This window comes from Monodelphis domestica, chromosome 1 (genome assembly GCF_027887165.1).
Source record: "Monodelphis domestica isolate mMonDom1 chromosome 1, mMonDom1.pri, whole genome shotgun sequence".
Lineage (NCBI taxonomy): Eukaryota > Metazoa > Chordata > Mammalia > Didelphimorphia > Didelphidae > Monodelphis > Monodelphis domestica.
This window is the reverse complement of record NC_077227.1, coordinates 573,454,732-573,481,416: the sequence shown is the minus strand read 5'-3', so window position 1 is coordinate 573,481,416 and position 26,685 is coordinate 573,454,732. Positions and strand designations below refer to the sequence as shown.

The 26,685-nt window shown below is 40.9% G+C and overlaps 1 protein-coding gene across 2 annotated transcripts in view; it reads right to left on the bottom strand.

Moving 5' to 3' along the window:
* LOC100032849 (hexokinase-2) overlaps positions 1 to 26,685 on the bottom strand; it is a 90,300-nt gene that overhangs the window by 58,422 nt on the left and 5,193 nt on the right. Inside the window, exon 1 of one of the 2 annotated variants that reach the window (XM_001381740.4) lies at positions 17,759 to 17,890. The exons of the other annotated variant lie outside the window; for it this stretch is intronic. Coding sequence (XP_001381777.1) covers positions 17,759 to 17,821 — 63 coding nt within the window. The 5' untranslated portion in view covers positions 17,822 to 17,890. Of the gene's footprint in view, positions 1 to 17,758; positions 17,891 to 26,685 lie in introns of those variants that run through there. 2 annotated transcript variants of the gene reach the window in all.

Below are 26,685 nucleotides of genomic sequence, written 5' to 3'. Positions count from 1 at the left end.
ACAATTCTATGAGGTAGTGCAAATATTACTGTATGGTTTTAGAAATGGATGAACTATTGCTCAGAGTTAACTTTTTTGGTTTTTTGTCTCTGTCTCAAAAGCTATTAAGCCTCAAAAGTAATCCGGATCCAGATCCTAACCAAGCGGTCCACTCATCACAGTCATAACTACAAGGATCAGAGTGATGCTATAATTAAAATCACAAGAAGTTCTCTTTTATTTTATAAGTGGCTCCTTTCTAAACAGCAATAGATTCTACCAGGACCCAAGAAATAACAGCACAAAGCTAATTCTCCTTATTAAGTTCTCGTCTGGTTCAGGAAATCAAAATCCTTTGCAGCTGGAATCCATCACTCTCTCCTAAGATCATGCCTATCCAATTAAATGTTACTTATTAATTGGGATCAAATTGCCCAAACCAACCCCTTGCTTTAATCTCATTAAGGAGCCTTCACTGCCCAGTATGAGTTATAACAGCAGCAGAATGAAGGTTAGGAAATAGCTAATCTACTCTCTTATCCAAAACCCAATGGAAAGGATTCCATCATAAATAATAAATGGGCAATGAAGAAGCAAAGTAGGAGCACAGAGAAGGCATCCAGAATCATTGGCTTGTTAAAGCTGGAAAGGGCCTCAGAGACCAGAGGACATCAACCTTCAGACCATGAATAGTCCTTAAGACAGAGAGGAGACCTGGACGACCCTCTGATAAGGTGAAGAACATCCAGAGAAAAGGGGGAGAGGTAGGGAAGAAGGAAGCCTTTATGAAGTGCCTACTGTGTACTAAGAACTTATAAATATAAGTGGCTGCCCCACTTAAAATTACTCTCAAATCCTTAAACACTGCAGTAAGCTTAGTAGAAACCCCACAGCTTCCCTACTGCAATGCTTGTGTAACGTGTTATTAACTGTAATTATTTTTTAAAATCCAATCAACTCACAGTGTCATTTTGAATAAGAATTCAGGGTATTTACTCAACTGTATGAGAGCTGAAAGCTCCAGTAGTATTGACTTTCTCATTAGAAAGAGAGCTGGCTCCTTCAATTTTCTATTCTTGCCCCAGCTTGTTGCAGAGGAAGCACTCAATCTTTTCATTCATTCATTTGTATATTATTCATTTAACAAAGCAATTTTTTAAATTTGCAAAGTTCTTTGCACACATTTAACTTCACCATCAACTGTGTGAAGTACAGTGATTTCATCAGGAGAGGGAATTTCTGAAAGAGGAAATTCCCTCTCCTAATGCAACTTCAAGTCTTAAGTGTTGCAAAGGATTACTGAGAGGTTAAAAGAGTCAGAAAAAGATATCAGGAACAGGATTAGCACTTGGGTCTTTCTAACTCCAAACAAATTCTCCATTTGCAATACCAGGCTTTTTGGTTTCTGTGGCCAAATATTAAAAACAAAAAACCCCACAAAATACATTGCAGGGCCCCTTCCCCTCTTTACCAGGCTACCACACAATAATATACAATAGCTCAATGTCAGTGCTCAGCAGCAATCCATACTGGGTTGCTGCGCCAAAGAAGAAAATGGAAATAGCCAAGACTTCCAGTTCCAAGGCTTTCAATTCATACCCTAGAAAGGGAAAGCAAGGAGTCATCATCCATCTAAAGGGAAGAAGGAAGTTTTTCTTCAGACCTGGGTGGCAGCAGAAGCTACATATATATAAGCTACTTAGATGAAACCTCCTCTTAAGCAACCAGGAACAGATAAGCACTTCCTACTTGAGTAATCTAGACTCCCTTCCACAGCCATACCCTTCCCCCTTTTCAAATAGTTTCCTTCCTCTCTCATGGGGGAAGGGAAGGTACTGACACTGACAGAATCACCTAGAGAAAAGACTTGGGGCAAAGCCACTTCATAAAGATCTAGGTTTTCACACCAGGTAAGTTAATAGTAATTTCCATGTTCTTTTGCATGAGAACTATTTTCACCAAGAATAGGAAAAGTAAATGATATGTAAATGATCTCTTTGGATCCCATTGGGGAGGCAATGTGGCAGAGAGGATGGAAAGTCTCCAGGTCAGAAAGATCTGGCCCTCACTGAAACTCTCAGTGCTCTAAACTGGGGGTGTCCTGCTCTGATAGGAAGGAGGGGGCCCACTAAACTCTGAGTAAGGATCCCAGCAGCACCACAAGACTTAGAAAAACACCTGCTAGCAGTGCAACTGTTCAGTCGCTTCATCTACATTCTATTGTATTTTTACTGATCTTGTTAAATGTCCAATTGCATGTTAATCTGGTTTGAGCCTACTAGAAGTAGTGTTACCCCAGGGGACTGATACTTCTGCTCTAGACAATTCTGACTATAAATGACAGAAGACCAACCGGTGTTGGAAGAGACAGATTTCCTCACTAGAGTCCCTTCTGTCAATGAAATCACAAGTCTGGCTCCTAACCTACCCAAGATCATATTTATTGTGTTCACTTTGCTCAATCTGATCTGAAATATCTTTAAAATCCTGTACCTTGAGATCGTCAGAGATTCAAGATGGATGATGAGGGAGAGAATATACTTGGCCTCTACTCTGATCTAGCTTCATGTCATTCATTCACAGAATTAGTTTGGTAAAGCACCTACGAGGTCATCTGATCCAATCCATTCATAAACAGAAAGTATCCTTCCAATAGGGAGCTCATCACTAATGAAGATGCCCATTCCACTTCGGGATGTTTTCATTTACATCAAATTTAAGTACATCTTTCTGCACCTTTCTTCTCCAATGACCATAGGCCTGCTCTAAAGAACAAATTCAAGCCATCTTCATTTAACTAGGACTTATTATGTGCCTATTATGTACAAGGCACCATTGGCCAAGGCAAATATTTAATTGTAAACTGGGGACTTTCCCTCCAGACATTAATAATCCAATTAGTGAAATGAAGCAGATGTGACTACAATATAAGGAAGTCTATAAATACTATGTGAATTATAGAGTAATATCTATGTTTAAAGAAAGGCGAGGAAAAGAAATGGTGTATGAATGAGAATAAGACTTGACAATTCCAACCAATGAAAATCTAATTCAGAAATGAATTGTTCTTAGCTGGTATGGTAGGACTGATTAACTCTGGGCTCACAGACAAGCCTAGTTTTTTTCTTTATAGGCCAGCCTCATTTTTTCCTTAAAAGTTATTTGAAACCACCCTTTAGCCTTAAATTGGTTCAGGGGACTAAGATCTGTCTGTACAACTGACTTAGTTTCCGGTGGCCTAAGTGCAAAAGCTAGCCCATAAAAAGACTGGCTCCTCCCTCAGGCTCCTGATTCTGGCACTAACAGGATCAACCCAAAGGCAAGGAAGCTGGGCCCAAAGGAACCACCGCTGTGTTCTTGCTGAATATTCTTTCCATGCTATGGCTAAGCAAAACCTTCACTCTGCCAACTCTTAAAGATATTCTAGGAGTATCTAATATTTAGAGCTATAGGAAATGGGTCAGTGTATGGCTAAGACTCTCATTTTACAGATGAGTAAACTGAGGCTCAGATAGGTTGCCTTGTCCAAGGTCACAAGGCAAGAATTGAAATTCAGGTCCTTTAACACTTTACACTAGAACATGCCAGTTGTAGTGAAGCTTGTGTGATATTACAATTATAAAATACTTTGAAAACTTGTTTAAACATTATATAAGGGAGCATCTATGTGACTCAGTGGATTGAGCACCATGGCCAGAGATGGGGGGTCCTAGGTTCAAATCTGGCTGGACACTTCCTCCCTGTGTGATCCTGAGCAAGTCACTTAACCCCCATTGCCTAGCCCTTACCTCTCTCCTGCCTTGGAACTGATACTCAGTAATGATTCTAAGACAAAAGAGAAAGTTGTTTTAAAAAAGGATTTTAAAAAATTATATGAATGAGGAACAATTTGCAGCATGTGAAGGGAATGGGATATATACATTACATCATGGAAGGAAATGGAACATGTTCCCCTTCACTATGCTATAAGAAATGTAAGGAAAAGATAGTTTCAAAGAGACATGGGAAGACTTATGTGAAATGATGTAGAGTAAGATGAGCAGAACCAGGAAAACAATTTAAAATGTTAATATTACAAAAAATGAATAATTTTTAAAGACTTAAGAAGTCTGAACAATGAAATGATCAATCATGATTCCCCAGGAATAATAAAGAAACACAATGCCTATTTCATAATGAAGAAATGAACTAATAATATGCAGAAAAATAAATGCTTTTTTTGATATGTCCAAATTCGGAATTTGTTTTGACTTGCTATACTTATGTGATATAGGGGGTTCTGTTTTTCTTCCTTCCTTCCTCTTTTCAATAGATAGGAGATAGGCCAGAGGAAAAAAATGAGTGATTGAAAAACTGCCCTAATGGCAAATAAGAAAACACTGTGGATTAGTAGATAGAAGTGTTTAAAAAAAAAAAAACCCTTTCAACTGTTATCTGCCAGAGTACTTTTTCTAAAAGCAGAACAGTCAAGGAAGATTTTTACTTGTAGATAAGACCTGATTCTGATAAGAAAGAAGTGGTGAGCAAACTAGGAACAACCAAAACCTAGGAATGCAGTGGCCACAAAATCTGAAGAGTCTGTGATGAGGGAGAATAGCAAGTAGAGACTGGCATGTGTCCTAGACCTTAAAAGAGCATATGTCAGATTCCATGCATAAGATTTATAGAATTTTGTGATCTAAGACTTAAAAAGTGGGTGATGGTAGGGGTTGGAGCTCCCAGTCTAACAGGAGAAGCAGCATACAAATAGACAGATCAAATTATGTAGGATAAGTTGGATAGAAATGACAACAATTAGGAGGATAATCAAAACAAGAAATGAGAAGCCAGGAGGCAGAGAAGCATCCCAGACCTGGGGAATAGCCAATGAAAATGCCCAGTCAGGTGATGCGGCGTTTCTTGGGTGAGGAATAGCAAGAAGGCTAGTATCAAAAGACATATTACAAGAGGAGTACTGTTTTGTCAGGAATTTCAAGATGAGCTGTGGGTTGAGGGAGAGAAGCTAACCTATTCAAACTCCTTTTTTGCTTCTGCTTTCTTCTATAAGGAGAATGACTTTTGAAGTTGGCAGAACAGCACAAAAACAGTCACCAAGGAATTGAAAACCTACTTGGTGATGTGATAGTAAGAAAGCATCTAGCTATCCTTAATGTATAATTATTTCACCAGGACCAGTCAAGTTATATCCCAAGATGATTGAAAAAAACAATTCTATTGCTATGATGCTGTTTTTTGACAAAAAAAAAAGGAAACTGGGGAAAATGGTACTAGACTACAGACAAAAAGCTGTTTCAATTTTCAAAAATGAGAAGGTGGATATACACAGAGACTGCTGAGTGAGACATCAATTCCTCATTATCTAGAACAGATTAAAGAGATAGTTAGCAGTTAGTGACAGAAGAGACTGGGGGATCAGTAGAAGTTAATATATTCCTTGAACATGTCTTTCCTTTTTTAGTCCGGATTATTGGTCTAGACCAGGGAAATATAAAATGTACAGTATGTCTAGATTTCAAAAAGGCATTTGACATCTTGGTGGACAGATGGAGAAATCATAGATGGTAGCACAGTTAGGTAGAGTTCAGAATAAGTTGACCAAACTCAAAGGCTGATAATCAACAAATCTCTGTAAACCTAGTAGAAAGTTTCTAGTGTAGTCCTATAAGTTTCTGTCCTTATCTAGGTTCTATTAAATGTTTTTATCTTGTCTTGGAGGGAGGCATAGATGGTCAATAGTCAATGAACATTTATTAAGCCCTTACTATTTTGTCAGGCATTGTGCTAAGTGCTGGAGATACAAATATGAAAAAGAAAGACTCCAAGCCTTAACAGAACTTACAATCTAAGGGAGAGGGCAACACTGGAAAAAAAAAAAGCTATAAAGAAGGTGGAAGGGATAAGGAAATAATGAGAACTGGTCCTGTTCCCTCTCCTTAAATGGAACCTTACATGCATTATCTCATTTGATCCTCACATCAACACTGTTCGATATAGGCAGTATAGGTATTATTACCCCCATAATTATTATTTAATAATTCTTACTATTAAAGAGGAAGAAACTGAAGATCAGAGGTTAATTGTCTTTCCCAAATTCACATTGCTAATGAGAATGAAAGGTAGGATTTAAACCCATTAATCTTCCTGATTCCAATTCTAAAGTTCTTTCCACTATATCAGAAAGGGGACAGTGTTAATCCCACCATATGCTGATCAGACAAAGTCCATACTAGTATGCCTACTTTTTGGTGTCCCATTTTAGAAAGAAAATTAGCTACAGTCAAGGATTCTTAGCTTTTTTTGTGTCATGAACTTTCTGGATGGATAGAACCCCTTCTCAAAATGTTTTAAATATGATATTTTAAATATTATAAAATGTACAAAACAAAGGAAAATAAGGATGTAAATTTTTCCCCTACAAGAACTCCAGGCACAGAGAGGTTCTAGAGCATGTCCAGAGAAGGAGATAAGGAAGGGTCAGTTCTAGAGTATGTCCAGAGAAGGAGATAAGGAAGGGTCTGAAAACAGTGTCACAGAAGGATCCACTGAAAGATCATAACATTATATAGGAACCTGGAGCCACTGAGTCCAGTCCCCTCATATTATGTATAAAGAAACTCAGACCTAGACTTAGAAAGAGAACACCTGAAATGAAATTCTGCCTCAGACACCAGCTATGTCATAGAGGGCAACTTTGCCTGTTTCCTCATCTGTGAAAGGGGGGTAATAGCACCTATCTCTCACAGTTGTTGTGAAGATTAACTGAGATAATATATCTAAGTGCTTCACAAACCTTCAAGTAGAACAGGTTGCACTGGAAAAGTTGTAAATTCCCCATCTTTGGAAGTCTAAAAGCAGAGGCTAGATGGCCAGCCATCAGGTCATCTGATAGAAGGAATATCTATCACCGTGGAAGGAACAAATGCTTTGGGCATGACTTAGAAGAGTTGACCTTTGAGATCTCTTTCAACTCTGAGAATCCATCTCTATGTTTTATCACTCGAGAGAGTCTATATTTAGGGCCTAAAAGAACTTGATGGGAACAAAGACATCATAAGGTAGTATACAATAATTGCCTATGTCTAGTCATAACATTTGACCCACAAAATACTATGAACCAAAATATGGGACAATTATGGGTAATTATTCAAGGAAAGGACCAAAAACAGATCCCAGAATCATAGATACTCCATGTTGGAAGGATTCCTAGAGGTAATCCTATCCAATCTCTAATCAAACAGCAATTCTCTCAAAATATTCAAATATGGTCATCTCGTGCAGACTGACTGCTTTTACTTTAAACACACACCCACTTGCTTCTCTTCCTCCCCCCTTTTAAAAAAGCGAAAACTTAAGAATCCTTTGTGAGTGTTAAATAACTAAGACTGAACAGTGAATGTCAGTGTTCTTGGCTGATTTTCCTAGTCCCTTGGCGTGTAAGCCAACAATCTTTAGAACTCACAGCACTGTTCAAGCGGGTTTATTTTATCAGCCTTTCAGCTGTCATTTACTAAGATCTCAAAACATCTGCTCCAAGTGTGGAGAAGACCATCCTAGGCCACAACCCTCAGTTCATAGATGAGGAAACTATGGGCTAGAGAAAGAAAATGATTTGTCCAAGGTTCTATAGCTAATAAATGGCAGGGTAGATTCAAACTCAAGCCTAATGACTTCCAACCCAAAGTACTATTACAATTTCAAAACAGCTTTCAAGGTAGTATTTGTTCTCTGCAACACATAAAGAAACCTAGCTGGAGTAGGTGGCCATTAAGGTTGCATCTAATGCTGAAATTTTAGCAAGGAAGGAATGAATGGTCAGGAGCCTTAGTTCTGCTAAAACCTGCAGATGCAGTGGAGAAAGCACAGGATCTGGAATTAAAAATTCTGCATTCAAATCCTCCCTCCCTCTTCAACTTATTACTACCTGTGTGATGCTGGGTCAATAATTCATATTTCTGAACTCTGTATGTGCCTTTTAAAAAAAGAAAGAAAATCCACATGGAGCTGAAATTATAAATGAATCAGAAAGAATGCTTATCTATTTAAATCCAAATTTCCCTACCAATACCAATTTCTCAAGCTTTCCCTAAATGTAAAATGAAAGATCAATTCAAAGATTTCTATGATCCCTTTTCAGCTCCCTTATTCATGATCCAGTAGCTCAGGGGTTTCCTAAGGTTCAATCTGGGGACCATCTGGTTCATTTCTCCTGGGACTCAAGACAGATGCTCTTCAGTGCTCTTCTATATTGCTGTCTCCTACCCCAAGTACCATAATTATAATTTCTGTTTAGGTAAGAAAAAAACCCAACAACAACAACAAAAAAAAAACCTTGACAGTGAGATCATATAAAGAAGAATGATTTATAATTTAAAACTAAATCCAACTACAAACAAAGACTGATTGTTAACACATAGGAAACTTACACACACATTTATTTACAGTTTGGTTTTAAAACCCAATTTATAGGTGGATGCTAAAAACAGAAGTGAATTCTCCCTCTGAGAACAGTTCCTGGAAGACATAAGTTCCTGAAATAAAAAGAAAATATTTTCTCCAGAGAATATAAATGTATGTAAATAATTATAACATATAATCATGTTATAGTTTATAAACATTAAAATTATCTAAAATTGCACTAATATTTATGTTATCTTATATATAATATAACATTTTAACAGATATACATTGTATAGAACATATATGCATTTTAATAATATATAATTTACTAGACTGTATAATATAATACCATATGTCCTATCCTATTGTATTAAATAATACACATAACATTTTAATAGATATACTATTGTACAGTGTAACAAATATATTGCTATATATAGTATAATTGCCAGGTATCTGAGAATTGATGAAGCAGCCATAATACAATGGAAAGACTACTAAATTTGAAATTCCACAGTCAGAAATAGAGTCCTGATTCTGCAATTCAGTAGCTGCATGACTTGGGATAAATCGCATTAAACTAAGGTAGAACTACCTCATCTTTAAAATGAAGAGGTGAGATTAGGTGATTTCAGGGTACTGGATATATATAACCCTAAGAGTCCTAATTCCCTTGAATACTTAGGAGAAAAGGATCCAAAAATTTTGATAACATGGAACCTACTTAAGTTTTTAAGAGATTGATGAGTTACTAATGAAACCCCAGTTGATATGCAAAAGGGAAGTTTATTTGTTTTTTGCTGAGACTGGTCTGCCTAAGCTTTTGTAGAATTCTCTCAACATGTCCCTTTTTTTAATGAATGGGGAAACTAAGGGAAGCCCCCTGACAAGTCCAGATGGCCCACTTTAATTGCAAGGCTGGGGTCATCCATTCAGCATAAAGCCTGGCAGTTCTGAAACAAGGTACCTTTCTCTTCAATGACACAGCATCAAGCTTGGACTTTAAAGATAGGGCTGTGCAAAAAGCAATAACTTCATACTTAAAGTTGCCAAGACCAACTTCTGATAATAAAGGGGGGAATTCTCATATTCTCTCTCTCTCTCAAGCCCCTTGACCCAAGACACCAGCAGTATAATAATCCTAACTTTAGGCTCAATCTCCTTCAGATGGCAACACTGTATTTTTTAATCCCTCCCTCATCTCCAGGGCTCCAGGACATACCGTATAGGTCACAAGCTAAGCTAGGGTGGCTGTTTAGGTGTGGGGATGACAAGACTGTAATGTAGGGCAGTTCTCCAAGATCCTATTACAATCAACCATGAGTCACACAGTTTCCTGTAATTCCAGTTCTCACTGTCTGCAGCGTCATGTTTCATACAGATTTTATACGGTGCCATAAGAAGTTAGGGGTTTAGAATGGAATAGTTTGGTGAGTCCTGAAACATGGGGGCTACCTCAGAGGCTTAAACAGACAGTCTATTTTACTGTGGGCTGAATGGCCCTGATTAGAAAGACCTTAAGCTACTACATAGTAAATAAAACACTAAAAAAATTGAATGATAGCACACATGTGACCTTGCCAGCAAGTTAATTGGATTTTATGGGATTGCAACAGAATAGTCAGTCAATCTGAGTAAGGGTTAAAGAGCAATGGGCAGGCTGGGTATGAAGTTTAAAAAAAAAAAAAGCCACTTGGGCTCTTTCCTTGTCACAGCTCCCAAAATGACTCAACTCAAAGGAAATGCTATTCTGAATCATCCACAAATATTTATTGAACTGTGTCCAAGGAAGACAATGTGCTAGGCACTGAGGAATGGGGGGAGGGATGGTAGACTTAGAAACACACAAGTATGTCACAACCCCTCCCCACAAGGAGCTTACAATCCAACACATTTTAGTTTAACAGAGAAAAGGGCACAGGCAAAGGTCAAGCATGTTCCATCCAACTAAGCCACTATTGTACAAGTTCTGAAGAATTGAGTCTGGAGATAGGAATTGATAGTGAGACACATGGATTTGGACCCAGTTTTCTGACCAAGATAGAGGGGTTTAAGACCACAATGCTTCTTTTGTCTAAGTAGAAGGCACCCTCTATAAACTGAATAACATGTCCTTAAAAAAAAATGAGTGGCTCTAGGAGGGCCAGGCAAATACTATTACTGCATTCAAAGAATGCTTTAGAGTACAGAAAAGAGGGGGCTGATCTGTAACTATAAACCCACCTCTTCCACTTACTATCTACATAATATTCAGTACAGGTCTCTCCCCCTCTCTGGGCCTCAATGGCAGGGAGGATGGATGAAATGATCTTTAAGGCGCCTTCCAGCTTTATATTCTATGTTTAGGTGATATAAACTTAAATGTGAAACTCGAAAAGACAAATATAATCACCTAGTTATTAAGGGGGGGCACAGAAGAAGTTATTGGAATAAATTGGATGAGGCATATCAGGAAAAACTTATTGATTGAGCTGAATCCCAAGTAGAGTTGGAAGGAAGAATACTCACAAGGGAAAATACCCAATAGAGGTCCTTAACAGGAAAAAGGAAAATGGCTTTAAAGTCCCTAGTTTTCCCCTCCCTCATTAAGACTTATCCATCCAGGAACTGATGCAGAGTGAAGGGAGCAGAAACAGGAGAACACTGTATTCAGAGATACACTGTGGCATAACAGAATGTAATGGACTTTTCTACTAGTGGCAATGTAGTGATCCAGGACAATTCTGAGGGACTTAGGAGAAAGAACACTATCCACATCCAGAGGAAGAACTGTGGGAGCAGAAACACAGAAGAAAAACAACTGCTTGATCACATGGTTCGATGGGAATATGATTGTGGACATAGACTCTAAACAACCGCTCTATTACAAATAATATGGAAATAGGTTTTGAAAATGATACATATAAAACCCAGTGGAATTGCTCATGGGCTCCGGGAGTGGGGAGGAGAAGGGGAGGGAAAGAACACGAATCATGGTAGCCATGGAAAAACATTCTAAATTAATTCATCAATAAAAAATGTAAATTTTTTTCTTAACTTGTCCAATAACTTATCTTCTTTCCTTTATCCAACGGCTGAGCTGGCAATTTCAAAAGAAAGGCTATTAAAAAAAGTTTTTGTTTGAGCTACAGAATTCCTATAAATCTCCCAGAGTGAGGGACCACTCCTAGAAAAACAGTGGCTCCAGTGGGGGCGACTAGCTGGATGAGGCCCAGGACATTAAACAACAGCTGCCTTGTTTCCCCAGCCCAGTCAATGGCCCACTGAGTGACCTCTGATAATTCCACTAGACTACCTTCCCTGCAGGAAGAGGCCGTGAGGTGTTTAGGAGATGGAATTCCACAGATATAAGTGAAAAAAGCTTCAACACCCCTAAATTAGGGCAGCACTTTAGGTGAACCAGGACTCGGTCTGCCAATCCCCTAGGAACCAGGCCAAGATTCCCGAATCATTCACTGCACAAACTAAATAAATGCTGTCTGGCCAGGAGTAAGGAAGGAGTGACCTAGAACCCTGGGGTTGAGGATCCACTTGGGTGCAGATTGTACATCAAGCAAGTCAAAAAAGGGAATCCCGCCCCCGGCTGAGCAAGGCCAATAGCAAAAGGCTCCAAACCACTCCTGCACATGAAGCTGTTTGTTCAAGGTCTCCCCCTTCTCCTACTTTCTAAACTCCTTTGAGGGCAAGACTTGTGCACAGTGTACAAAGCTGGCATTTAAATGTTGTTGGATTTGGACTGAATTAACCAATCAGAAGGCTCTGTACACCTACCTGACCCAAGAGAGGATGTGGCCAAAGGGAAGCCTGGAGCTGTAAATCTGTGCTCTGGAGATAAAAGTCAAGGGAAAATCTGCCACAAGTACAAGTGACTTTCCTATCTCTATCCAGAAGGGCAGACAAAGGGCAGCCGAACACTACAGCAGACAGAGGTGGCCTCAGAGGTGGCAAGTCATCCATCCCTCATGGTTTTTATGATGGAGAAACTGAGGCCCAGAGAGAAGAGACCGGACTAGAGATCTTGCCAATCCTCGGAACATACTGGGAAAGCCACTTCACGTCTCAGGGCATCAAAGTAAGATTCTTAAGACTAAGTTACAGAGGCAGCTAGGTAGCACAGGAGAGAGAACCAGGTCTGGAGTTCAGGTTCAAGTCTAGCCTCAGATCCTTCCTAGCTTTGTGCCCCTGGAGAAGTCACCGAATCTGGATTTCCCAGCCCTGGCCCCTCTTCTGTCTTAGATTAATACTAAGACGGAAGGTCAAGGTTTAGAAAGAAATTCTAAGTGGCAATTTTAAGTTAGTACAAGGCTAAGGGCGAATGAAGGAACTGCTAGGGAGTCCTGCCCTTACAGCCAATTATCTGGAAAGGCAACATCATTGGAGAAAGGAGCCAGCCATCCCCACCTATACCTAACCAACTTCTACCCAACAAAGCAGGTGGGCCAGACTAGGTAGAGTGGCAGGGCACCCTGTGGGCAAGGCACAAAACTGCATGTGCCAGGCAACCCCAACCACCATCTTTCCTCAGACCCTGAGGGAGAAAGCCCAGGACTCTGAATTCAAGTCTTGGGAAGAGCAGTTCAGAGGACAGAAGCCACCTTCTAGGAAGCAAGCCATGTGGAGATGCTGCCTGGCAGCCCATCCCTACACCGGCCACAGCCACATCCCTTCATCCTAGGACTCTGGAGCCGTGCCACCCTTCCCTCTGGGCTGTCACCTCCACTGGAATGGGAGCTTCTTCAGAGTGGGCGGTCTTCCTTTTCTATTTGCAGCCCCCAAGCTCAGCTAGTACCTCTACCAGGTAAGCGCTAAATGAATGTTTGATCCATTCATTCATTCAAACAGACCTTTCCTGAACCCCTGAAGACAATGGTGTGGGGAGAGAACAAAGGGCTTGGGGGACTCTGCTCCCCAATACTGAGGTATTTAAACTCCCAACCTCAGTTTCCCATTCATAGACGACGGTTAATAAAAGCTGTTCCCCTAGCTTCAACTTGGGTTGCCGTTAGGAACGTGTCGTATAAACTTTAAAGCGCACACTAGAAATGAGCTTTCAGGTATGTGTGTGTAGAGAAAACCATTCTCCCCTGGGGCCCAGCCCTGCCCCCCCATTGCTATTGATTGTATGACCCCCTCGGAGCAATGGTGGTCACCACTCGAGGGAGATGAAGACAGCCACCTCAGCCCACATTTCAGGGAGCACAAGCCAATGACCTGCAGGGTGCATGGGTGTCTGTATGCATAGATGAAGAATTTTTATGTATGGGGTTTCAAGCTTAAAAAGGCACTTTCAAGCAGTTTTAGTCAGGAAAGCAAAAGCTATTCTGGGGAAATGGGGGGAGGGGAGAAACACCTGAACACATGTGAAATGTAGCTCCTGCAACTACTGTTCCCAGGGAAGGCAGCCCGACATAACACGCCTGCTGAAATAAAGGCTTGTTGGAAAGCACTGGGAGAGCCGGAGCCGGGCCCATGGGACACAGGGAGCCCCTTCCCCCAGGCTGAAAGAAGAGTTCTATTGGGGAAAAATGACTCTCTTAGTGGCCTGACTGATTTTGATCCTCAAAAAACAAAATAATCTCTTCTTTTCCTTTAAAATTACACTTTTTTTTTCTCTCACTGACAAGTAGTACAAGTAAATGCATAGGATTTTTACATTCAAATTCAGCAAAAGATGCATTCTAAGTCTGTAGTGTATAGGGCACTGTGATAGGCCCTGAAAGTAGTTTGATGGCTCTCCTATCCTTATTCAATTTACCAACATTTATTAAGTATCTATTCTATGGCTAGGCACTGGGCATACACAGATGCATGGCATACTCTATATGTGGCTGGCTATTGGGGAAAATACAATTTGCACACAGATAAACTATTTTATATACATGTATTATATAAATACATACACACACATACATATATGAATGAAAGCCGAAAGTTTAAGAAGATTATACCAACTGAGAAAATCAGGGAAAATTGAAGGCTGAACTTATGAATTGTATTTAAAGGATGGCAGGAAATATAAGGGAAGGAAGAACATTCCAGGCTCAGAAAAAGCATGGGCAAAAACATAAGTACAAGGTTGGAAGCACAGTACAGTAGAGCAAGAGTCTATTAAAGAAAAAAATATTTAAAAAGTCTGGAAAGCAACAAGTATTTAAGGCAGTACAGGATCTACAGACACAAAGACAAGAAAACAAACAATCCCTGCCCTCAAACAGCTTGTAGTCTCCTGGGGAGAAATAACACAAAGACAAATAAATAAAAACAAAATACAAAGGAGTTTCCACTACAAAGTGATTAGGGTTCCAGGCCCCACACCCAATTAAGGCTTCCAGAGTCAGGGCAAATCACTTGACCTCCCTGGACTTTGGTTTAGAAGTGCAAGGGGGGGTGGGTTTGGTGGCATATTTTAAAGGGGCTTTGAATATTAGACTTTCAATTTAAACTTTTATTTGCTAAACCCTGAGGAGCAAGGGAAGATGGTTCAAGAGTGACAGGATCAGATCCTAACGAAATAAAAAATAAGGATCCTATTGCCCTAGCCCAGCCAAGTGTTAATGATGGAAGTAGTGGCACTGGGACTAGAGAAGGCCAGAAGAGGCTGAAATGGACTTCAAACACTAAGGAGCCCTAAGTTCACAAAACTTAGAGCTAGACTTGGAAGAGACTTGAGAAATCACTTGATTTAATGTCCTCATTTTTAAGATGAAGATCAAAGATTTAGGAATTAAAGAGACCTCCAAAAGGCCATCTAGTCCAACCCCGCTTAATTTACCGAAGAGGAAACAAAGGTTCAGAGGGGCTGAATGACTTGAGCAATCCAAATACACTGATAGCACCTTACATTGGTATAAAGCTTTAGTTTTCCTAATACTTTCACATAGATCAGATAATGATCATTTGATTTTCACAAAATTCCTAACAGGGAGTCATTATGCCAGGATAAGAAACTGAGGTTTAGAAGGGAAGTGCACAGAAGTAGTTTAGTGCCATAGTCCTGGTCTCTCAAGTTAGGTCTCTTTTACCTCCCATTCCAAAGCTCTTTCCACTATCTCCCATTAGGAATACAAGTTCATTTCTATTCCCAACGAATGGGCAGGAATTTAAATAAAGTAAAGGGCACTCTAAATTGCCAAATGCTTTGGGACTCTGGCAATATTCCTCAAACTGGAAAGATCCCCAAGTGGATAAGATTTCTTCTCTTTTTCTACTTTCTCTTCACCAATTCATTGTGATTTCCCAAAATAAAAGTTAAAAAAAAAATTCCTCCAACTATTCCTCCAAATCATGGCTCAAATGGCTATTATCCTTCCTATGCAGACAGATAAGTCTTAGAGATCTTGGCAAAGGCAAGTTTGCTCATAGACTTTGTTTCAATAAAAAGATATTAAAAGAGCCAAGCAAGGGGTGGAATTATTGTTTTCCTAAAGCTACACATTCCAACAGTGAGTTGTGGTCAAGTCCTACTTATAAAAACAGAGTAAAACTCAGCAAGAACACTCTTTTCTTCTAAGCCTCTGTAACAGTGTGGTTTATTTATTTGCAGGGTTATTTTGTCAGAGTTCCAAGAACAAGATTTTAACTGATCACTTTATTTTGCTTTTATACTCTTAGCCGAGTGCCTTCACTCACCTGGTGTCCTAGATATCTGATTAAGGATTTCTGTGCAATTAATTGCAGACTCTCCAAAACTGGCACCCCAACCCAAGTGGATCTTTTTAACTGATGCTAAAGGAATTTGTCTTGGGTAGAAAAATCATTTGATGTGGAAAATTTGTCTTTACTCCCTAAAAAGTGAGTTCTCAGTCACTAAACGAATTCTGAGCCAATGCCTGGCCTCTTCTTTCAGTCCCAGCACACATCCCTATCCAAGCTCCAGAAAGAAAAAATCCAGCCTCTACCCACCCCCCGACCCCCTATAGAGTACAATTGAGTCTAGGTCATTTAAGATTCTTGAACTACTGAACAATAGGTAATGGTTACTCCAGCAAAGTCTGGAGGAGGGGAGGCCCAGCAAGAGAGAAGAGATTAGTCTATTTTCATGTAAATCCATCGAGCCCCTATAAAGGAGGGTTCAAAGTCAATTCTAAAGAGCTTTAACCATATCCACAGCTGGGGCAGCCAAGACTGACAGCAAGAGGTGCCAAGAAGGTATAAGGGATTTCATCACCGCAATCACCAAATCCTGGGGCTAAGGCCTTCCGTAGGAAAGTTTGAAAAGTAACTTTAAAACCAGAGTTTCTTTTATGTCCCACCACCCCATTCTCCACCATTACAGGAGGTGAGAAAAAACAAAAGGAGTGATGAGAAGCTGAGGGGTGGGACTTTTCCCGAAATTCGGCAATTAAGGCAGAAAGGGGCAATGGGAAAAATTTCCCTTCAGTATAATCCCAACTCCTAACCCCTTACCTTACAACAGTCATTACAGGGAACAACATAAAACAACAGAGCCTTCTTTTCCTTGAGAGTTTAAATAAAGTAAAGGGCACTTAAATGATGCCAAATGATTTGACTGGGTATGCCAAACTGGAAAGACATTCCAGTCGAGTAGAGGGGAACACCTAGGGGTTGGGAGAGGAAAAATGCACAAGACACTTCGGGAAACTTAAAAGAAGAGAAGTCTCCTTTCCTCAAATCCCCACACATAAGACGACTGAGTCTCCGTCATCCCCCCACTAGCCGAAGCAGTCCGCTCTTCCCCCAAGTCAGAACTGGGTCAGGTATAGACGTTCATTCCTACTATTCTTAGGAGACTTAATGGTTTCCCTAAACTTTCCAACTAGCTACAGGACAACCGTAGAGGAACCGAAGCTTTCCTAAACTCTACTGTAGTTCCAGCAGTCGGTTCCTAAACCACGTGCGCAGCAAAGACATAGCACCTCCAAAAAAATGTGGAAGAGCGTGTGATTTTCCTGGCTGGATGCAGAGGAAAATTTACCCCAGTCGTGTACGTACGTGTATCCATACGCACACATCCAACCACAGGGCCGTAAGTCTAAAACACACACACACACAGCTTTAAATCTAAAAAGCGTAGACACACGCGCTCCCTGCCATTCACCCAAGTGTGCACGCACACACCCCCGGACTTCGTTAAGCGGACGTGGCTTCGGCGGAGGAGTTTCCCAGCAGTGAAGAAGTCTTTTCCGGCTCCCCCGGGCAGGGCGGGGGAAGAGAAGAGCCGGAGGGGTCGGGCTGCAGCCAAAATCCCCGGAATTGGATGATTGCCCCGAGGAAAACGAGTCCTGAACAAGGCTCATCGCTCCCCTAGCAACCAAGGGCAAAAGAGATATCCTTCGGTACTGACGGGTCCATAACGGAGAGAATGAGATCGAGAAATATCCTTCTACTAGTTTGGGGGGAGGGAAGGGTCATGCCGCCTTACCTTCTGCACTTGGTCATGGTTGAGTTCTGTGAAGAAATAAGCGAGCAGATGTGAAGCTATCATGTTCCAGCTGTTCCCAAAGGGACTTGTCGGATCCTGGTTTTGGCAAGAAGTAGGGAGGAGACGAAGGCGGCGTGGGTCTAGCCGGGTAGGGGCTGCGCGTGGATGAAACCGATTGTGGAGGCAGGTAAGTGCCAAGCGCCCAACCGCAACTGGACCTGAGGCAAAAATCCACTCTCAGAATGCCCCAAATCGAGGAAGACTCGATAGAACAAAGATGATGGAGCAAACGGATGGAACGGGAGGCGAACGAGTTAAAAGTTTAAAGTCTGGCGGTCTCAACCTAAAAAAAAAAGTTTTAGCTGAATGGGCAGCGTTCGTTAAACAGATAAATTACTCCAGTAATAAATAATCGGCTGACACCAAATATCTCGACAAAAGCCAGGCTCAAACTGAGCGCCTCCGATTAGCGAACTTATAGTACCGGCCCGTAGGAAGCAACTGATCAGATAGATGGTGAAACTCAGGATGGGCGGCGCGACTAATTCATCGAATGCAAAACTGCCGCTCCAGGTTCCCCGCGTGCCTGGATCCCCTAGCGCTTCCCGAGTCTCTTCACTCCCCGGCTCGGCTCTTTCTCAAGTCTCGTGGCGGTGGCGGCGGCGGCTACGGCGGAGGGTTCGGGAGGTCCTCTTGCTCGCTGGAGTTTCGCGCAACAATGTGGCTCATTGAGAGGTGAGCCCGCCCCTCGGCCTTCCTCTGACGCGCCCGCGTCCTCCCCGCCTCCTATTGGCTGCTGCTGGAGGGTGTGTGCTCCCTGAGGCCGGCCGGCATCTCTACGGCAGCCAATCTCAGTCGGCGGGCTTTCATGGGCCCCCTCCTTCTAGCCTAAGGCGGGTAGCCTCATGTGATACCCCGGCGGGGGCCCCCTAGCCTTGCTCCGTTGCCTGCATCCCTCTGGGCAGAGAGACTAGAAGAGGGACGGAACACGTGGTGAGGTATGAGTGTGTGTGAAGGAACGTGATTGTCCATCGGTCGGGGTGAGTGAGTAAAGTTGGTGGTTCCGGGGTGTAAGGCTAGTGAATTGTGGGCGTAGGGCAAGGAAGGGGGGGCGGGGAGTGCATATTGGGTAGGTGAGTGGAGATCCTGGTTGAAGTTGAAGGTGAAGGGGAAGGAGTGTGGGTGACTGGAAAAGTACCCAAAGATGAGCCGTCCTTGCACAATTAATCAGAGGGAGAGACTATATATATATCAGAGTACAGTGATTGCTATAAGGGATGTAAGAAAATTGGGAAAGTAGGAAGCCACATTGTTGCCCATTTTACACAAATATGTGTACATTTACACATGTATGTATATATAATTTAGAATCAAGAGAGGTAAGGGACTTAAACCCAAGAAGACTGGAGTTCAAGTTCTCCCAGTGACATAAACTGGCTGTGTTATTTGTCTCAGTGCTTTAAGCAACTTTATAAAATTGTAAATTAAAGTGAAGATGTTGACCTTTAAAAGCACCTACTGGGGGAAGCTGGGTGGCTCAGTGGATTGAGAGTCAGGCCTAGAGATGGGAGGTCCTAGGTTCAAATCTGGCCTCAGACACTTCCCAGCTGTGTGACCCTGGGCAAGTCACTTAACCTCCATTGCCTAGCCCTTACCACTCTTCTGCCTTGGAGCCAATACACAGTATTGACTCCAAGATGGAAGGTAAGGGTTTAAAAAAAGTTTTAAAAAGCACCTACTGTGTGAAACTACTGGGCCAAGATCTGAATGTCAACTTGAAATCTAGAGACCCCCATTTTCCCTCAGAACCCACTTTATAACACTTTTGGGGGAATCTATCTAATATACACACATATTATCAATGTCAATTCCTTATCTCCTACTAGACTATGATTTATAAACTATTTCCCCATATGAGTAATATGGTATTCTGCAGGCACTTAATAAATATTTGCTGAATTTAATTAAATGTGTGAAAGATTGACATGAACATTTACTACAGCCTTAGGAGAGTTTATGTCCCCCTCTCCTCTACCCCATCCATTGTAAACCCAGAGTTATGTGTAGATGCCCAAGGTTACAGTAAATGACAATAACAAGAGATCAGCCATTTCATAAATAAACAGGGATGAGGTTTGGTCCCATTCATCCTGAGGGGCACAAGTGCCTTCTGGATCCCCTGCCAGAGGTGTATATGGTAGATATTATGTATGTTGTCACTACAGGCGTCCTACCCAAGGGTGTGTTTGTTTGACAATAGATGACACATAGACCAAAATGGGAGGGGGCAGCAGAGGGAGTCAGCAAAATAGGTTTAAATATTCTTGTGGCTACTTGGGTATTTCATGCCTCTCTTGTTCTGAAATGGCTACCTTTTATATTGTCCACCTTGCAGCCTGACAAACTGGCTTCCTGCCTTAGGCTCCCAGCCTGGGTGTCATCCTTGACTCATTCCCTCATCCCCCATGTGCAATGTATCATCCACTTTTACCTTTGTGACATGTCTCCCATTTGCCCCCACTCCCTTCTTTTCTCTTCTACTACCATCACCCTGGACTTTTACAGGATTCATATTGAATTGGTTCCCCCTTTTGGCCCCCAAGAACAGTTTGATTTTAAAACTACAGTCTTTCCCCAGGCTATGAAATTGGGTTGGACCATCCTCCCTGCTTTTGTGGAGATTTTTTGCCTCTTGGCTTCTGTTATAGGCTAGGTAGAGACCTGCTCCTTATTTATCTGCAACAAGAACTCTCTTAGGTAATGAAGTCAGCCATGGCTCTATGGCTGCTTGTCCAGCCAAGTGATGAGGAGGAAAAGGTATGTTGGTGTTTTCCTGAGACATACTTCTTGTGATGAAGTATTGAGGGAAGAGTTGCAGTTTCTGAGCCCACCTTCTTAGAGTCTGTTTTCCACAGATGTTCTGGAGAGGAACTAGGTGATGATGTCCCAAGAGGCATATAAGATGTTGCCAGAGGAAATTGGGGCTTTTACCCTTTTTTCTGGTCCAGCTCTCATTCTTTCTAGCCCAGCCTAGCTGCTCTCCCCTCTCTCCTCTGTTCGCATTTTTAAAAACAACAGCTAGGAAAATGGAGTTGAATGACTTGTCCAGGACACTAGGACAGAAAGTGTTTTTTAAAATGCTGGTACCCTTGTGGGAGAAAACATAGTAAGTTATTATTGGCTACCAACAACTACATTTGTTTCTTAGATTCCCTTCCAGGAGACAGCTAGCAGACAGGACTCTGGGTAGTCTATAGAACAGGTAGCTTTTGATGGGGTTGAGAGATTGGAGCTAAGCAGGAGAAAGTGTAGCTTGGAAGGGCAGCCTCAGCTGAAAGGCCTTAGTGGGTAGTTTGGGGCAGCAGCATGATATTGGAGGAAGGACATTATCTTTAGGAAGATGTCGTTTTGAATCCCATCTCTGCTACTTTTGACTTCTAAGACCCAGATTTAAATCTCTGGTCCCAGATTCTGGCTATGCCACTATTATTGCCCCAGAAAGGGTTTGAAATGATTTTAAAAATTCCATCTCCCTTTATTGGGTTCAGCATGTACAAAGCTGCTCAATTATAAAATAAAGATGGGCTGGATGATCCTGAAAAGTACCTTCCAGCTCTACATCCCGGTCCCAGTGAAGCTATAACTAGATAATCTCTAAGGGCTTGAGTTATGGAACAAGATCCTCTGAGCTTGAAAACCTGTGTTCCTGTGAGGACAAGGGAGCACTGGGGGTAAGGGTTGAGGAGAGGGTGGAGAACATCAAAGCCTATTTTACCTAGGGCTAACCTAAAGAATACCCATGTAGCCTAGCCAACTTCAAGAATCTCCTTGAAGATTAATCCCTGTATACAAAGCCAGCTAGTTGATAGCTTGGAGACAGTAAGACCTGAGTTCAAAAGCAACCTCAGACATCTAATAACTATGTGACCCTGAGCAAGTCACTTAACTGTTATCTGCTTCATAAAGGCTATCTGCCTCAGTTTCCCCACTTGTAAAATGGGGATAATAGTATTCATGTCTCAGGATTGTTGTGTGGATTAGATGAGACAATATTTGTAAAACCCTTTGCAAGTCTTAAAGCACATCTACAAAATGACTAAAGGATGGAAAGGCCCCTTCCAGCTATAAACCCTGTGAGCTCCCATTGCATAAAGGGAAGAATTGCTTGTATTTTGAACTGTCAAAGTGATTTACAGTTGGAAAAAACAATACCCTTTCCAGTGGATAGGACACATAGAATTCTCCAGGCTCTCTGACACAGGAACATTCAGAGTGGTAACTGAGCTCTGCATAGACCCCTGACAAGAGCCTGTGAACATAGATGCAAACTGAGTAAGCTGTTCCAAAGTCACCTGGGATTTGGCCAGATGATTTGCTAAATCTTTCTTGGTAGCCTCTGCCACAAACTATGCAAGAAGACTCTATTGTTTATTGACCCCATTAAAGATGGAAATTCAAGATTCAGAAAGCCCCATGAAATTCTCTTTCAATTTCTTCATTAAGTTCCTTTTGGGAAAGCTCTGTCTTTTTTAGATGATGATTAGAGCTGCAAATTGACTTTTTTTTTCTATACTCTCAGACACAAAGCAGGAGCCTTTGAAGATGGGACAAAATCTTTCACCAGTGCATCTGCATATGTGAATCCAGGGCAATTCATTTGAAAACTTCAGAGCCTTCTCTTTCCAACTAGAAAATAAAGATGCTATGTGCCAACTGTGTTTTGTTTGTGAGATGATACAATCCACTCATTATCCAAAACTGATTAAAGTGCTTCTTGTATTGGAGGCACTGTCAGCATAAAAACGGAACTGTCACTAGGTGGCTCAGTGGAAAGAGTACGGGGTCTAGAGTCAAGACCCCAAGTTCAAATCTAGCCTCAGATCTAGGTACCTGACAAGTCTCTTACCTCTTTTTGCCTACATTTTCTCAACTATAAAATGGAAATAATAGCACCTTTTTCCTAGAGTTGTTATGGGGCCCAAATAAGGTAATATTTTAAAGTGATTAATACAGTACCTGGCCCATAGTAGGCACTATATAAATGTTTATTCCCTTCCTCATTCACAGCCCTCAAGGAGCTTGTAGTTTGCTGCCAGAAGTGAGGCAGGGATACATATAACTATATAATATATAATGAAACCTAACATTTATATAAACCTATAATTTCATTCACATATAAGAAACCCCAATTTTTTTTAATTGATTATAGATATTTTCTTAGAAATAAAATCTTTAACATGGTAAAAAAAATGAGGCAAGATTTGAGCCCAGGTCTTCCTAACTTTAAGTGTTGCACTCTCGTAAGAAATTGAGGCTTCAAGAGAAGAAACCACTTGTTCAAGGTCAAACAACTATTAAGTAGCACAGAGAAATCTAATTCTATTTCTAAGCCACAGGTGCTTCAGGGTTAGAAAATGATTAAGTACTTAGGAAAGGTTAAAGAGAGTGACCTAAGTCTTTGAAAGGGAAAGAGAGCGCCTCTAGCAGATGGGAATCAGATGAACCTAGAGAAAATCTGTAAGAGCAAATGAGGGCATTTATACATACCAGAGACATACATACGTTTATACAGACATACATGCATACACATGTTGTTCCATTGTTTTTCAGTTGTGTCTGATCTTTGTGACCCCATTTGGGCTTTTTTTTTGGGGGGGAGACACTGAAACAGGTCCAGAGAGCTCAGCCACTAATACCCTGTTCCTCCTCCCCCCCCAAAAAATTATCTTGTATATTCTTCTTTATATATACAGAATATGCAGAATTCTGTCTATTCTTTTCTCCCCAATAGAATGTAAGCTTCTAGAGTAAAATTATTGTCATATTTCATCTTTGTATTCACACTGCTTGGCACATAGTAGGTCCTTAATGAATATTTATTGGTTGATTAATTGATACAGTCGTCTGACTAAATCCAGCCCTACTTCCACTATGCCATACTGGTTATATGGAGAGGAGAAAACAGACCTATTATGTGCTTATTATTCAGTATAACCTAAATGCAATGAGCCACTATCTCTACTGGCTCTACCCAATAAATTATTCACAAAGTTAATGCAAATGGATAGGACACCACTAATGGAAGATAGACTCTGAGCACACATGTTTCTCACCTGGGTCATAAATAATATGCTTCCATTTATACAGAACATTGTGATGATAAAGAATTAGAACACTGAGATGTCCCTCTTGAGTCTCCCTGACAAATAGTGTCATAACCAACCTTTCTAGAAAACTTTCTTCCTATCTGGGGAAACCTGCTGTGAACAGTTCCAGGTGCCAGGTGGCTTCTCCTTAATTCAATTCACTCAACAGCATTCATAAAACTACCTCCTGTGTCCCAGGAATTGTGGCCAACTCTGAGATTACAAAGACCCAAACCAAAACAATCTCCACTCTCATGGGAGCTTTTGTGCAAGGAAAACGTCACGTACATAGAAAGTTAAATACAAAATAGGTACAAAGTATCTCCCCTTCCCCGGGGATGGGTGTTCATACAGTTCCATAAGAAGTTAAGATTTGTCTTTCTGAAATTTCTTCCCTCTTGCTGTTTCTTCTACCCTTTAGAGTCAGGCAGAATAAGTCTAATCCTTCTGTGGTGTAACATCCCTTTGAATATTTGAAGATGGGTATCCCGCGCCCCTTAAGTCATCTCTGCTCCAAATTAAACATCCTTAATTCGCTTAAGCCATCCTAAAAGGCGATGGTCTCTTGTCTGTCTCCATCCTGGCTATTTTCCTCTAAAAATGTAGTTTGTCAGAGTGCAGTAGGTGGGATCTGGCAAATGTTTAACAACTAGCTGGGGGTGGAAGGAGAGAACTATACACATTTTCAAGTTTAATCTATAGTTTTAACATTTTCCCCATCACTTTCTTAAGTTTAGACAATCAGTTGTTTTTCCAATCGTATCCAACTCTTTGGAACCCATTTAGGGTTTTCTTGGCAAAGGGGTTCACCATTTCCAAAAGCTCACACTGAAAATTGAACAACTGGCTGCCAAAGCCTGCCTCGAGGACACCCCTGTCAAAATTGTCTTCCTAAAATGTGACACCTAGAACATGATAATCCAACTTTGATCAAATTATGAAAAGATTATATCACATAGCATTGTAAAATGATCACATCAAGATGATATCTCCTTTTCTAGACAATATGAAATATTACAATTTAATTAGACATACAAATGGGGCTAAATAGTCCCAAAGTACAGAGGCAAGATGTGGAAAGGGTTACAGATAGTACAGTGGCAGTTGGTATGGGGATAGGGACAGGATAGTGAAGGAAAGAAGGGGGGGGAAGAGAATGGGTAGAAGATGGGGTATAGCAAATCACTCACAGAAACATGGATTAGAGTTCAGAGCACTGGACAGCATGGACCAAGATGGAAAAGGAAGCAAGCTGGAGGGGGGTGGGGGGGAGGGGGCAGGAGTTTTCATTCTTATAGGATTTTTGTGGGGTAACAGACTAATTTTTATCCATGGCACCTTGTAGTTAATTCATTACCATATCCAAATCATCTCAAAGTTGTCACTTAAACTTGAAAGTGAATATATCTATTTCATCTCAAAGTTACCAGTATGTTCTACTGGTCTTACTGAAGATATCTGCAGCTTTTCAGAGATTTACTTATCAGTGGACCAAAAGGCCCCGATGGTATAGCCTAGAGGGCTTCCTTTGATTTAGCACATATTACCAGGATAACGTTTTTGGCTAATATATGATAACAGTTTGCAAAAGAACTCCTTTGATCTTTGGCATAGTCTATACATGACAGGTTCCACTTTGCAAGCTTACTTCCTTCTAATGTTATTTTATACTGGCTGCTTATATACTTATTTATTACACGGTCTAGAAGGGGCAAATGGTCAGGGGGCCAGAACAAGATACAATTTTCACACACTCCTCTGTTGCAGTGTCAGCTCCTTGAAGATAGGAACTGTCTTTTTGTTTCTAGATTCCCAGGCCTTAGAATGGTGCCTTACACATAGTGTTGTTTCTGTTGTTCAGTTGTGTCTGATTCTTCTTGACCCCATTTAGGGTTTTCTTGGCAAAGATACTGGAGTAAGTTGATATTTCCTTCTTCATCTCATTTTAAAGATGAGAAAACTGAGGCAAATAGGAGTTGTGTCTTGCCCAGGGTCACACAGCTGAGAAGTGTCTGAGGTCAAATTTGAACTCAGTTCCTGATTCCAGGCTGGGTAGATCTTTCCCTGTGCCTCCACCTAGATGCCTTTGCACATAATAAACACTTATTAAATGGTTTTGCTTTGTTTTTGTTTTTTAATTTATTCATTCTAATTCCAGTGCTCCTTCTACTTCATCACACCTATAATGGGATTTCTGGGGCATAAATCCAAAATTATTTCAGTAAAAAGATTATCCCCAAATGTTAAATATAATGTAGGATCTTAAACATCAGGTCACCCAGCTTTGTTAGTTTACAAATGTAGAAACTGAGGCCCAGGTCACCCATCAAATAAATGGCAGATCTGGAAAAAGTCATGGGTTTCCTGTCTTCCAGTTCAGAGTCTTTTCCATCATAATACATTAGTGACCCAGGAGTCAAGTCTAGAGTTTCCAGCATAGAAGAAAATTAAGTTGGCTATAAAGAGACCTGTAAGTGAGCATGCATAATGGATGGATTTCAGGGGAGAAGAGAACACAAATACTCTTTTGTTGACTTTTCTTGATATGAAAAAAACTTCATCAAATAGCACAAGAGAGCATCTTTCTGGTTGGATTTTATCTAAGGAACAAGTTTTTCAATATCTTTTTTGCTTAAGATTTCACCTCTCAGTATATCATCTGGAAAGAAAATTACAGGGTGATAATTATAGGGTGTCACGGTTTTATATATTTAATAGAAAACAGATCAGTTAGAATTCCTACCAGAGGAGCAAAGATTTCAAAATGTTCCCCATTTTCTC